General features: G+C 42.2%; 1 protein-coding gene across 1 annotated transcript in view; it reads right to left on the bottom strand.

Annotated features, from left to right (window-relative positions):
* Positions 1–13486, bottom strand: part of tll1 (tolloid-like 1) — a 408920-nt gene that overhangs the window by 227006 nt on the left and 168428 nt on the right. The window contains exons 6-7 of the mRNA XM_063046335.1: positions 12886–13003; positions 4352–4530 (exon numbers count right to left, since the gene is read on the bottom strand). Of these exons, the coding sequence (XP_062902405.1) occupies positions 4352–4530; positions 12886–13003 (297 nt within the window). The remainder of the gene's footprint in view (positions 1–4351; positions 4531–12885; positions 13004–13486) is intronic.

The raw sequence follows: 13486 nt of genomic DNA, 5'->3' as shown, positions 1-13486 counted from the left end.
ATCAACACAGTAATATTGCTAACGTAAGCACCCCTAGTCTAAATGTCTTTTTTTTGTTTTCTTTTGGAAAATAGAGAATTAACACAAGTAAAGGGAAAGATTTGGGAAAGGGATAAAAAATGAAAAAATTAAGTACATAGGGATTGGATAATTATGTCTGCGGGCAGGAGCAAGCATGAACAAATTAGGATATAAACACCTACAATGGTTGTTACATAGGCTTATATACAACATTTTGGACCAGTGGAAATGGTCCAGAAGAGTTATATGGAAACTATTATTACCATTTTTCTTAACAACTAATACCATTACTTAGCCTAATAGATTACAATTACCACAGTACATAATTATCTATTTAAGTGTCTAATTTTCTCTTATATCATCTCAATGTGTACTTAAGAATGTATAAATAATTATAGTTTTATACATATAAAAAAATGGAAAAGGTTATATGTGTGAAAAAAGTACATGATATTTGTGAATTCCTTATCCAAATAAAAATAAAATTAAAAAAAAAGAAAAATCCATCATCATGGATTCACGCATGGACACATAGACGACCACGCACAAATGCGCACGTACGCACAAGCACAGACTCGCACACACACAGGCACACGCCAAAAGAAAAATAATAATTATGAATGCAGAAGAGAAGATGCATTACCGTTGAGGTAAGCCTCAACTTCTATTAAAGGGCGTGGTGATGGCACAATAGGTGAATTACTGAGCCTCCAACCGAGGGCCTTGACAAACACTCCAGAGGTGAAAGTTCAAATCCTATTATAGCATCTATAAAATCAAATTTATTGGTTTCAATTTAAAAGGAAGTCTTATTAATGTTGACCTTGAAACCAATAGATTGTCATAAAATGTCTCAATTCAATAATGTGCAGAAAAGTATGAAATCTACCATCTCTTCTGAGATATGGACCATCTCAAAGCAATGGAATAAAACTACAAATACTTTCTCAATCACATTCTCCAAATCCACTGGCAGGATAAGGAAACCACAACCTCTAGCACTGAGACCCTGCTGGTTCCAATAGGCAGGCCACGTCAATCATTACACCAGACTACTGAAGCAGACACTCTATCACAGCAACAGATAACCAGAAGGTCCAAGAACACAATTTCAGAATATTCCTCCTGATTCATGGGAATTTCTGAGCTGTGCTTGCTCAGGTGGAAAACAAGTGAAATTCAGGATGGGAGTGAGATCCTTGAGTGCAGGTATCAGGAATGCATAGGAGCTCAACAGAAATGGCAGAAGAAACATTCCTCCTACTAAACCATCCTGTCCACCCTGTTAAGTACTTCCTGCTATACTTATGACAAAGTCTGCAGGTCCTATTTTACCTTCATCAGTCACTTCAGAACTCCAAGAAAAAGAATGGAAGCAGGCCATCCCTGACCTCAAGGAACATATCTAACAAAAGAAGTTTTATTTTTGGATAAATATAAGAAATACAACAGATGCCGGAAATCCAGAATACCACACATAAAATGCTGGAGGAACTCAGTAGGTCAGGCAGCATCTAAGGCAGGGGTTCCCAACTTGGGGTCCACACAACTCTTGCTTAATGGCATTGGTCCATGTTTTTAAAAAAAAGCTTGGAAACCCTGGTCCTGTGTTAATGAATAAGAGTCCCTGTAGAATTAGATAGCATGCCTGCAGGGTTAGTGCTTTGCTCAGGGTGTCAGATGTGGGAATCCTGGGAGATCTCCAGCCTCCCTGATGGCCACATCTGCGCCAGGTGCACCGAGAAGCAGCTCCTCAGAGACCGTGTTAGGGATCTGGAGCTGCAGCTTGATGACCTACTGCTTATCAGGGAAAGTGAAGAGGCGATAGACAAGAGCTGCAGGGAGGTAGTCATCCCTAGGCTGCAGGGGTCAGAAAACTGGGTGACTGTCAGGAGAGGGAAGGAGATTGCCCAGATAGTGGAGAGCACCCCTGTGGCGTTCCCCTCAGCAACAAGTATCTTGTTCTGGGTGCTATTTGAGGGGGATAACCTGACAGGGGATGCTCACGGTGACCGGGTCTCTGGTACTGAGCCTGGCGCTGTTGTGCAGGAGAGAAGGAGGGAGAAGAGGAATGCGGTAGTCATAGGGGATTCCATAGTCAGAGGAACGGACTGGAGATTCTGTGAGCCTGATAGAGATACCCACATGGTGTGTTGCCTCCCAGGTGCAGGGATGTGATGTTGAGGCTCTACAGGGCACTGGTAAGACCTCACTTGGAGTACTGTCGGCAGTTTTGGGCTCCTTATTTAAGAAAGGATTGGAGAGGGTACAGAGAAGATTCACCAGAATGATTCCGGGAATGAGAGGGTTAACATATGAGGAATGTTTGACCGCTCTTGGACTGTATTCCTTGGAGTTTAGAAGAATGAGGGGGGACCTCATAGAAACATTTCGAATGTTGAAAGGCATGGACAGAGTGGATGAGGCAAAGTTGTTTCCCATGGTGGGGGAGTCTAGTACGAGAGGGCATGACTAAAGGAATAAAGGGCACCCATTCAGAACAGAGATGCGAAGAAATTTTTTTAACCAGAGGGTGGTGAATCTCTTTAGCCAGAGGTGGTTGCCATGGGTGGCAGTGGAGACCAAGTCATTGAGTGTATTTAAGGCAGAGATTGATAGGTATCTGAGTAGCCAGGGCATCAAAGGTTATGGTGAGAAGGCAGGGGAGTGGGACTAAATGGGAGAATGGATCAGTTCATGATAAAATGGCGGAGCAGACTCCATGGACCGAATGGTCGACTTCTGCTCCTTTGTCTTATGGTCTTATAGGCAACAGTTTTTGGTAAACACATCTCTACCTTCCCCTCTGCCCACTTTCCATCTTCCACAGGGATCGCTCCCTTCGTGAATCCCTTGCCCATTTGTCCATTCCCACTAATCTCCCTCCTGGCACTTATCCCTGCAAGTGGAAGGAGGGATACACCTTCCCATTCACCTCCTCCCTCACCTCCATTCAAGGCCCCAAACTATCCTTCCAGGTGAGGCAAAACTTCACCTAAGAATCTAATGGTGTTGTCTACTGTATCTGGTACTCCTGATACAGCCTCCTCTACATTGATGAGACCCAACGTAGATTGGGGACCACTTTTTAAAGTACCTTTGCTCCATCTGGAAAAGCAGCATTTCCCAGTGGCCAATCATTTCAATTCCCTATTCCGAATCTGATATGACAGTCCATGGCCTCCTTTATTCCCACAATCAGACCACTCTCAGGTTGGAGGAGCAAAATCTAATTTTCCATCTGGGTAGCCTTCAATCTGATGACATAATCATAGATTTCTCCAATTTCCGCTAATTTTTCCCCTTCCCGATTCCCTCTTCTTCAATTCCCCTCTCTGGCCCCCTTCTTACCACTTCTCTTCTTCTCACCTGACTATCACCTCTCCCTCCCCTTTCTCCTATGGTCCATTCTCCTCTCCTATCAGATTCCTCCTTCTCCCGTCCTTTACCACCTATCACCTCAGCGATTCTTACTTCATTCCCCCCACCCTTACCCACACACCTGGATTCACCTGTCACCTTCCAGCTTGTACTCCTTTCCCAACAATGAGCTTCTTCCTCCTTCCTTTCCAGTCCTGATGAAGGGTCTCAGCCTGAAACATTGACTGTTTATTTCCCTCCATGGATGCCGCCTGACCTGCTAAATTCCTCCAGCATACTGGGCTTATTTTTGGATAATAGCTATTGTTGCTCGTTCATGAACAAGAGAAAATCTGCAGTTGCTGGAAATCCGAAAAACGCACACAAAATGCTGGAGAAACTCAGCAGGCCAGGCAGCTGGAAAAGAGTCTTGCCGAAGGGTCTCCGCCTGAAATATTGACAGTTTACTCTTTTCTATAGATGCTGCCTGGTCTGCTGAGTTCTTCCAGCATTTTGTGTATGTTGCACGTTCATGTATTAGTTTCCCATTAAGTTTAATATTTGCAGTTTAGTCCTTTAACTTTACATTGATGTCTCTCAGTTTTGCCATAAGATTGGCCAGCTCACCCGCTCCTGGACTATTACCACTCTTTCTGTAAACAGTTACTGGACCTTCACCCAACTCTAATCGTCACATAACACTCAAAGCTTGACATACACTTCAGATAATAGTTCACTCTGTGCATAATATTGTCACTCTTTATGGACATACATTCATCTAACATAGGAATTCTCAATTTTTTTATGCCATGGACTCCAACCATTAACTAAGGGCTTTGTGGACCCCAGACTGGGAACCCCTGATCTAACAGAAGAGCTTGCTCCCAATGGGCAACAAATACAGCCTGTTGCTAGTGAATAAATAAATAAATTGCAGTCATACCTATAGTTCATGATTGTGGAATCTTACCAGGCTGGATGTTTTCTCTAATGATGGTCACATGATCATCTCGGTCTGGTCTTGTATGTTCATGCCAAAACCCGATCACATGGCCCAGTTCATGAACCACGATGCCAAATTTATCACAGTTTTTCCCTATGGATATAGCTTGGGGACCATTACCGCGTCTACCCACGTAAGAACAACACCTATTAAAGATAAATAAATTTAGATTTTAATCACAAAATATTTTCCAGTTCAGATTGCACTCATGAATAGATCAGTTTACCTTTTGAGAAATAAATTTTGACAAAATTATTTGACTGAATTAAGTCAAATGCACCAGAAGATTCACAGAAGAATCTTCTATAAAACCTTTGATAAACAGAGTGCACAATTCCTTATAGTGACTGCCTTGATAATCAGATGATATATTAACAATGATTTCAATCATAAGACCTTCAATATCATTAGTATTTTATACGTGATTGTCAACAGCTACTATCCAAACATATGCAGAGTTTATATGGAGCTCAACTGCACAGGTCTGACCTTCCACTCTGTTCTTCCCCCAATTTGCAGGCGAGAAGTCTACCAAGGGGGGGGGGGGTTGGGGTTAGGGAATGGAGAAGAGAGAAATGACTCACTGACTGGAGGGACAGTAAGCAACAAATTTCAGGTTCAAGTTATATTCCATCAATTTGAGTTTGTAATCGAGCTGTCACCGCGAACAGTACTGAACTGGTGCTGTACTTTGGAGATGTTATCTTTTGAATGAGTTAGAAAATCTGTGCCCTTTCTTGTAAGGGGGTGTTCTGACACCATTCAATGAAAAGCGGGTGATTATAACCCCGCCCTGCCACCACCACAACTGAGAGCCTATCTCATTTTTATGGCGAAGTACTAAGTTTGTCTTTTCTCACACAGAATCTTATTAATAGGTGATGGACTTCGGAGTAATATAGACAATGACCTAGGAGTAATAACTCAGAGATGTTCTTTAAACCCCATTTTTCATCTGTACTATGGTTCAGTGTGCTAGGTCCATTGTATTGGGTAATGGCCTGGTGGCAACTTCCAGCATGTGCTGTTTCAATGTCATTAAGTTCAAGTTCATTTTTAATTCCATCTGACTGCACGTGCATATATACAACAAAACGAAACAACATTCCTCTGGACCACAATGCACCCACATAACATATATCACAAACAATAGACAATAGACAATAGGTGCAGGAGTAGGCCATTCGGCGCTTTGAGCCGGCACCGCTATTCACTCTGATCATGGCTGATCATCCACTATCAGTATCCAGTTCCTGCCTTATCCCCATAACCTTTGATTCTGCTAACTTTAAGAGCTCTATCCATCTCTTTCTTGAAAGCATCCAGAGACTTGGCCTCCACAGCCTTCTGAGGCAGAGCATTCCACATATCTACCACTCTCTGGGTGAAAAAGTTTTTCCTCAACTCCATTCTAAATGGCCTACCCCTTATTCTTAAACTGTGGTCTCTGGTTCTGGACTCACCCATCAGCGAGAACATGTTTCCTGCCTCCAGCGTGTCCAATCCCTTAATAATCTTATATGTTTCAATAAGATCCCCTCTCAGCCTTCTAAATTCCAGTGAATACAAGCCCAGTCGCTCCAATCTTTCGACATACAACAGTCCCGCCATCCCGGGAATTAACCTTGTGAACCTATTCTGCACTCCCTCAACAGCAAGAGTGTCCCTCCTCAAATTTGGAGACCAAAACTGCACACAGTACTCCAGGTGTGGTTTCACCAGGGCCCTATACAGCCGCAGAAGGACCTCTTTGCTCTTATACTCAATTCCCCTTGTTATGAAGGCCAGCATGCCATTAGCTTTCTTCATTGCCTGCTGTACTTGCATGCTTGCTTTCAGTGACTGGTGTACAAGAACACCTAGATCTCGTTGTGCTTCCCCTTTTCCTAACTTGAATCCATTTAGATAATAATCTGCCTTCCCGTTCTTACCACCAAAGTGGATAACCTCACATTTATCCACATTAAACTGCATCTGCCACATCAGCCAACAGCACATAAACCAAAATACTTACTATTTGTTTATTGAGATACAGTGCAGAACAAGCCCTTCCGGACCTTCAAGCCGCACCACCCTGCAATCCCCTGATTTAATCCTAGCCTCATCACAGGGAAATATACAATGGCCAATTGACCTACCAACCAGTATGCCTTTGGACTGTGGGAGGAAACTGGGGCACCTGGAGGAAATCTAAGTGTCAAAGGGAGAACATATAAACTCCTTACAGGCAGCAGCAAGAGTTGAACCTGGGTCGCTGTGGAGCATTATGCCAACTAGTACACTACTCTACCAGGTTATAAGTTAATAAAGTATAATTCAAAATTTGTGTATTAAAGCGCAGCACAAGTGAACAGTAAACAACTCACTGTCCGAGTGATGAGACCTCAATGGTGGCAGGGTATTCATTAGTCTCACAGCCTGAGGGAAGAAGCTGTTACCGAGTCTGGCAGTCCTAGTCCTGATACTTGTGTATCTCCTTCCTGACGGCAGTGCGTCAAAGAGATTGTGGGATAGGTGGTAGGGATCTGCAACACTGCTTCCAGCCCCTGGTATACAACACTCACAGTAAATGTCAGAAACAGGTGGGAGGGAGGATTAAAGGGAATAATGGGAGAAGCAAAGAGGTGATAGGTGGAAAAGTGAAGAGCTAGAGAAGAAGGAATCTTACAGAAGTGGATCATAGACCAGAGTCAGGGGTCACAGCTTTGTGCTGTGCTGGAGTGCAGCCTTAGCCTCCTGCTCCATTTAGTGCCCCTGTGGCAGTGTGCATATATACTGCAGGACAGACGCCCGCTGAACCGACTGCTCTGAAATATAAAGAGGAGTTGTGCTTCAGGAATCTGTAATGCCCTCAAGAATATAACAAGTGGGCAATGGTTTTTAGATTTATCCTATTGTTCAGATAGAAAAAATAAACAGCATTTAATTCATGATTTTCAAGTGTCTGGAATTTCTTTTTATACAATTTAACACAATATTAAAAATAAACATTAATGCTTCTGAAGTAAGGGACAATTTTTGTATAAAAGCACAGACCGATTGAACACTGGAGTCCCCCAACTTAACTTCAAGGCCCCAATGTTGAGATCACTGGAGTTGTTTGGCAGGCTACAAAGTTACCTCAGTTTCTCCATTCGGACAGGACAGGGATTCAAATCTGGGGTCTGTGAACCCTTTGGGCGTCTGTGGACAGATTCCAGAGGTTCCGTGAACTTGGATGGGGAAAAAATTTACTCTTCATTTTTACTAACCTCTTGCTGAAATGTAGCTTTTCTTTCATTTTTTTAGTTGTTTTTATAACTGTATTTCAATACAATTGGTTTACTTTGTCATCCTATGTATTGTACTTCATATATTTAAATACATTAATCTGAGAAGGGGTTCATAGGCTTCACCGGACTACCAAAGGGGTACATGGCATAAAAACATTTAAGAACTCCTGGTGCAGGGTTATGTGAATGAAGAATTGCTTTAGCCATGGGTCCAACCTTCATCAGTGAATGGCTGAGCCAGGCCTGCATACACAATGGGTTGCTGCAGCTATTCTGCAACAATCTGTCCATTAAGAAGATATGCAGAGCAGCAGCAGCAGGAAAGCACCATACTTTGCTTCCCATGGATATGCAATTCCTGGAATCCTCTTTGAAAGGTGAAACGCAGTAAACTCCCAATCCTCAAACTGGGACTGTTGCAGTATGTATTGTACAAGCCTAAGAGGAATCATCTATTAACTACAAAACAAATGCGTTAACGGAATTGTCTTAAACCGGTATTAATTAAACAGATGCATTATTGAAGCAAAGACATTGATACAATGCAAGAGAACGTAATGAACGGTAAAATGAATATACAGTGAATGTCCTGCTGAAGAGTTTCAGGCTGAAACATTGACTGTACTTCTTTCCATAGATACTGCCTGGCCTGCTGAGTTCCTCCAGCATTTTGTGTGTGTTGCTCAGATTTCCAGCATCTGCAGATTTTCTCTGTACAGTGAATTTCTGGTTAGTTTGGTCACATCAGGAACAGTACATTTTGGCCCAATTATATAGTAGACAAACTACTATTTAACTGAGTAACAAATTATGTATTTAAATCAAATACAGAACAAATTTGAACACTACCAGAATCAGGTTTAATTTCAACAGCATCAGCAGTGAAATTTGTTAACTTAGCAGCAGCACTACTGTGCAATACATGATAATATAGAAAAAAATAAGTCAATCAATTACAGTAAATATATATATGTAGATTAACATCAAGTTAAAAATAGTGCAAAAACATAAATAATAGAAGTGAAATAGTGTTCACGGGTTCAATGTCCATTTAGAAATCAGGTGACAGAGGAGAAGAAGCTGTTCCTGAACGACTTTGAGTGGGTGCCTTTAGGCTTCTGTACCTCGTTCCTGATGGTAACAATGAGAAGAGGGTGTGTCCTGGGTAATGGGGGTCCTTAATGATGGACGCTATCTTTCTGAAGTACTGTTCCTTGAAGGTGTCTTGGATACTACAGTGGCTAGTACCCAAGATGTAGATGACTAATTTTACAATTTTCTATAGCTTCTTTCAAACCTGTACGGTAGCCCCATCCCATACCAAACAGTGATACAGCCTGTCAGAATGTTCTCCATAGTACATCTGTAGAAGTTTTCAAGTTTCTTACGTGATAAACCAAATCTCCTCAAACTCCTAATGAAATATAGCTACCATTATGCCTTCTTTATAGCTGCATCAATGTGTTGGGACCAGATTAGATCCTCAGAGATCTTGACACTCAGGAACTTGAAACTGCTCACACTCTCCACTTCTGATTCCTCTATGAGGATTGATTTGTATTCCCTCGTCCTACCCTTTCTGAAGTCCATAATCAACTCTTTGGTCTTACTGATGTTGAGTGCAAGGCTGTTCCTGTGATACCATTCAACTAGCAGCATACCTCACTCTGGTACACCTTTCCGTCTCCATCTGAGATTTTGTCAAAAAGGGGTCTATCATCAGCAAATTTATAAATGGCATTTGAGCTATGCCTAGCCACATAGTCACGGGTATAAGATAGCAGGGGGTTAAGCACACATCCTTGAGGTGCACCAGTGTTAGTTGTCAGCGAAGAGGAGATATTAATACCAATTTGCACAGGTAGTGGTCTTCGTCTAGGAAGTTGAGGATTCAATTGCAGAGGAAGGTTTAGAAGCCCAGGTTCCGTAGCTCATCGATCAAGACTGTAGGAACGATGGTGTCAAACACTGGCCTAAAGTCAATGAACAGAATCCTGATATAGGTGTTTGTATTGTTCAGGTGACTTAAGGCCATGAAGAGCCATTGAAATTGCATCTGCCATAAAACTATTGTGGTGATAGACAAATTGCAGTGGGTCCAGGTCCTTGCTGAGGCAGGAGTTGATTCTGACCATGACCAACCTCTCAAAGCATTTCATCACTGTAAATGTGAGTGTAACTGTACGATTGTCATTAAGGCAGCTCACACTACTCTTCTTGGGCACTGGTATAATTGTTACCCTTTTGAAGTACGTGGGAACTTCCAACCAGAGCAATGATTCATTGAAAATGTAGTACCAATACTACTACAGTGCGATGAGACTGTATTTAGTTCTCAATAGTTGGTTTGGTGGTTGTCCATCGTGTCTGATGATGACAGGAAACCTGTACAGGAGAGTTTTTAAAGTGGAAATGCTGTTGCACTGGGGCAGTTCCACTGTCTTGACCTCAGAAGTCTGAGTTCAGTAGTACAAAGATCGCCTCAACTGGGATCCCCCTTGATTGCAGTGATTGACCTTGACTATTTCTCTGCCACGTCTTGTCCTTCACTCTCCAGAGCATTAAAGAACCATCTTCCTGGCCATTGATTCTCACTGCAGATCTCATCTGCCCAGCCTACAGGAGCTGACTTCATATGCTAGGACAGGCATGTTCCTATCTCACCGGGCTACCTTCACCTGGCACAGCCCGTCTGTCGAAGTAGTGTACCAGGGTCTGCCCACTGGCGCATGCCAACAGCTACTTGGACCCACAGGTGAGAGCTGAGTGTACGTGTCACGTTCCTGTGATTGACTGTAAATTAGCCAGGGGTGGTCATGGGGATAAGCTCCCACTACCTACTAAATGCTCCCAATGGCTTGCACCTCAAATAGTCTCTGATAACAAAGCTCCTGGCCTTCACGAAGACTGGCGGAACCATATCTACTGGCATGAGGAGGGGCAAAGACAGGTTACTGGTGGTTTAAACCAAGTCGCTTCTGGCCGATGGGGCTTGTCAGCCGTGGTTGGTGGATCATCTAGAAGAAGGAAAGCACTGATTTCAAGCCTCCACTGCCTTGCATCTATACCCACCATGGGGGAGATTTCAGGAGTAAACCCTAAGGGAAAAATCCAGAGCTCTAATCCCTAAGGCAGTCCTACATTGTTGACTGGCAGCTCCTGCAATGCTGCTGGTACCAAATGGTATCGATCTCTGCCTTTCCTTTGGGTTCACCAGATGCATGGAGAGGGGGAGATTGCTACATGAGCAACAGCCTGCTCTCCATATCGTACGGCCCTGGTTTGCACTCCGGGACAGCTTAGACACAATATCCATGGTCGACCCTGGCCAACACAGGCTCAAATTAACAAAATCAGAATAGCCACCTAGTGTAGATATCTGCCTTCATACAATTTTTGGTGATCACATCCAAATCTTAATTTTTATTTAACATTAAAGATGATTGTCAATACCTTCAAATCATTTATTGTTCCTAACTTGTCAAAGTAGCGAAATCATTTCATTTTCACTCCTGGCCATTCAGGCATCTCCAAGCCTGAATGCTTGAGCAAAATAGATCGGAATCGTCTTTCTGCTTAGTTCTCACAAATTATCAGAGACTGCTTTTTAGAGAAGCACTCACAATGGACACTATTTGCTCTAAGCATGGTGTAGTGTCTAACAACCATACAAGTCTGATGTTAGTTAGAAAATGTTCGTCAGCTGTCTCCTGTCACAATTAAACAGTATAGTGTCCCCAATATCTAGTAACCTGAGGAAACGAATTGAAGCAGCAGAGATGTGTTTTTTGAGGATGCAAAGAATATCATAGAGGAAATGAATATCTAACAAGGATGTCATGAACAGAGCAAACACAAAAAGAGAAATAATGTATGAGATCATGAAAAGGCAATATAACTTCATTGGACATGTGATTAGGAAAAAGGAGGTAGAATGCACGGTAATTATGGGAAAGATTGAAGGGAAGAAAGCAAAAGGAAGGCAAAGGTAAATGATGATGGAGACAGCAGCCAGAGAACTGGAAATGAACACCAAAAAATTGATGCACTTGACCCGAAACAGGAGTATGTGGGCCATGGCAGTCAAAGCTCAATCTGGGCATGGCACCTGATGATGATGAAGTGTCCCCAAAAAATGAAGGGAATCCTGGCTACTTTCTCAATTAGATTTTATTCTATGTCCCAAATATGTGTCTAACGCAATTACCTGATGCCCAATTAATCGTAATCAACTGTACATATGTCCTAATTGCATTTACTGTAAAAATTATGAATAAAGTATGTTTGTACATTTTTAGGAAAAGACAAGTATTGAATAAGCATGGCATTGAACTCCGGAGAGTCATCCTACCATTGCAAAGTGGAGCTAAGCACAGTTTAATGATGTCAGAGTGAGTGTGGAATGAGCAAGCGATAAGTGTGAGAGCACCAAAGGAAAGAGACTGTGTGGGAAAACACCTGTAGTTTCCCAAGGATCTGAATAGAAAACCCAAAAAGGTGCCAGAAATTAATGTATTATGTGAATAAAACAACCACTATTCACTTTAACATGTATATGGCTTCAACTAAAAATCTATTTCGAAATACATGTGATGGAAATGATTTCAAAGTTAGACTCCATCTGTTCAGGGTTAGTCACTATCCTCTATCCAAGCACCTTCCACTTTTGTTTAGAAGTTGCAGCATTATGTATATAGTTTAAAATGGTATACAGTAACATCTGACAAGCACAGTAAACAAAAGGTAAACTTTATTAGGCATGCTTATATCTGCTAAATGTCAGCCTACAAAGTGACACCCATGTGAACTGTGTGGCTGCAGCCAGCAGCTCCCCTCCAAGTCAACTTGAAGCAGGCGGTGATTCTATTTCATACTATCTTGGCAACAGTGTCAGGCAAAGATCAACAAATGGTGGGAAGCAAATAATGACAGAGAAGGTATTTTAAGATTTGTACTCCGCAAAAAAATGTTCCTTATACAGAAAGAAACAAATGGTTGCAAAGGGATTAGGGCTGAAAAAAACCCCATGAAGTATGGCTAATTGATGCCTGCTAAATACATTTCATCCACTTATCACAAAGAACCCCTTGTGGTCTGTGTCATTCTTTTAAGCAGCTGTGGTCTCACATTACAGAGTGAATATTGAATTTACACCTTAATATATCAGGTCCAATTTGTGAAAATTTTTTAACCATTGACAGAGAAGGGCAAAAAGCAGCTTTGGCTTACCCACATGGCCTATATGTAAAGACAATGTAACTTTCTTCATCTGCTCGTTCAATGAAAGTAACACACGTGTGCTTCTCCCAGTGTCGCATGGCCTGTTTGAACATTGCCCGCTGGCTACCTAGAGGAGTTAAAACACTCAATGAGAAAGTGCATCAGACAGTCAAGCTCAGCAGATACTGTCATTGACTTTATTTTAGATTTATCTGAACAGTACAACAACACAATTTTCTACTGCAAGCAAGAACTGAGTTCACAGTTCATAAGGAAACTAGATTCAAGAAATTAAATTCTTCGTGTTAACAAAATATTATTGGCCAACTCGGTTGCCTTTGTGTAAATTTGAAAGGCACTCTGCAGAAATACCATCTATTGGTTGGATTTCAAGCTAACTTGTCTTTTGGCTTTAACATATCAAAATCATGCCTTACTAAACATTTGTGCAGACACAAGGAAGCAAGTTGCTATCCTGCTTCTAAAGGGGAGTAGGCTACATGGCCCCTCCAACCTGCACCACCATTCACGGCTGATCTTTGACCCCCCCCCATGGCACATGCCACTTGCCTGATTTAAATCCCCATCCCTTGATTCCCCATAAGTGAAA

Source organism: Mobula hypostoma, chromosome 4, assembly GCF_963921235.1.
Source record: "Mobula hypostoma chromosome 4, sMobHyp1.1, whole genome shotgun sequence".
Lineage (NCBI taxonomy): Eukaryota > Metazoa > Chordata > Chondrichthyes > Myliobatiformes > Myliobatidae > Mobula > Mobula hypostoma.
The sequence above is the reverse complement of the archived record's forward strand: the minus strand, read 5'-3'. Positions and strand labels throughout refer to the sequence as shown.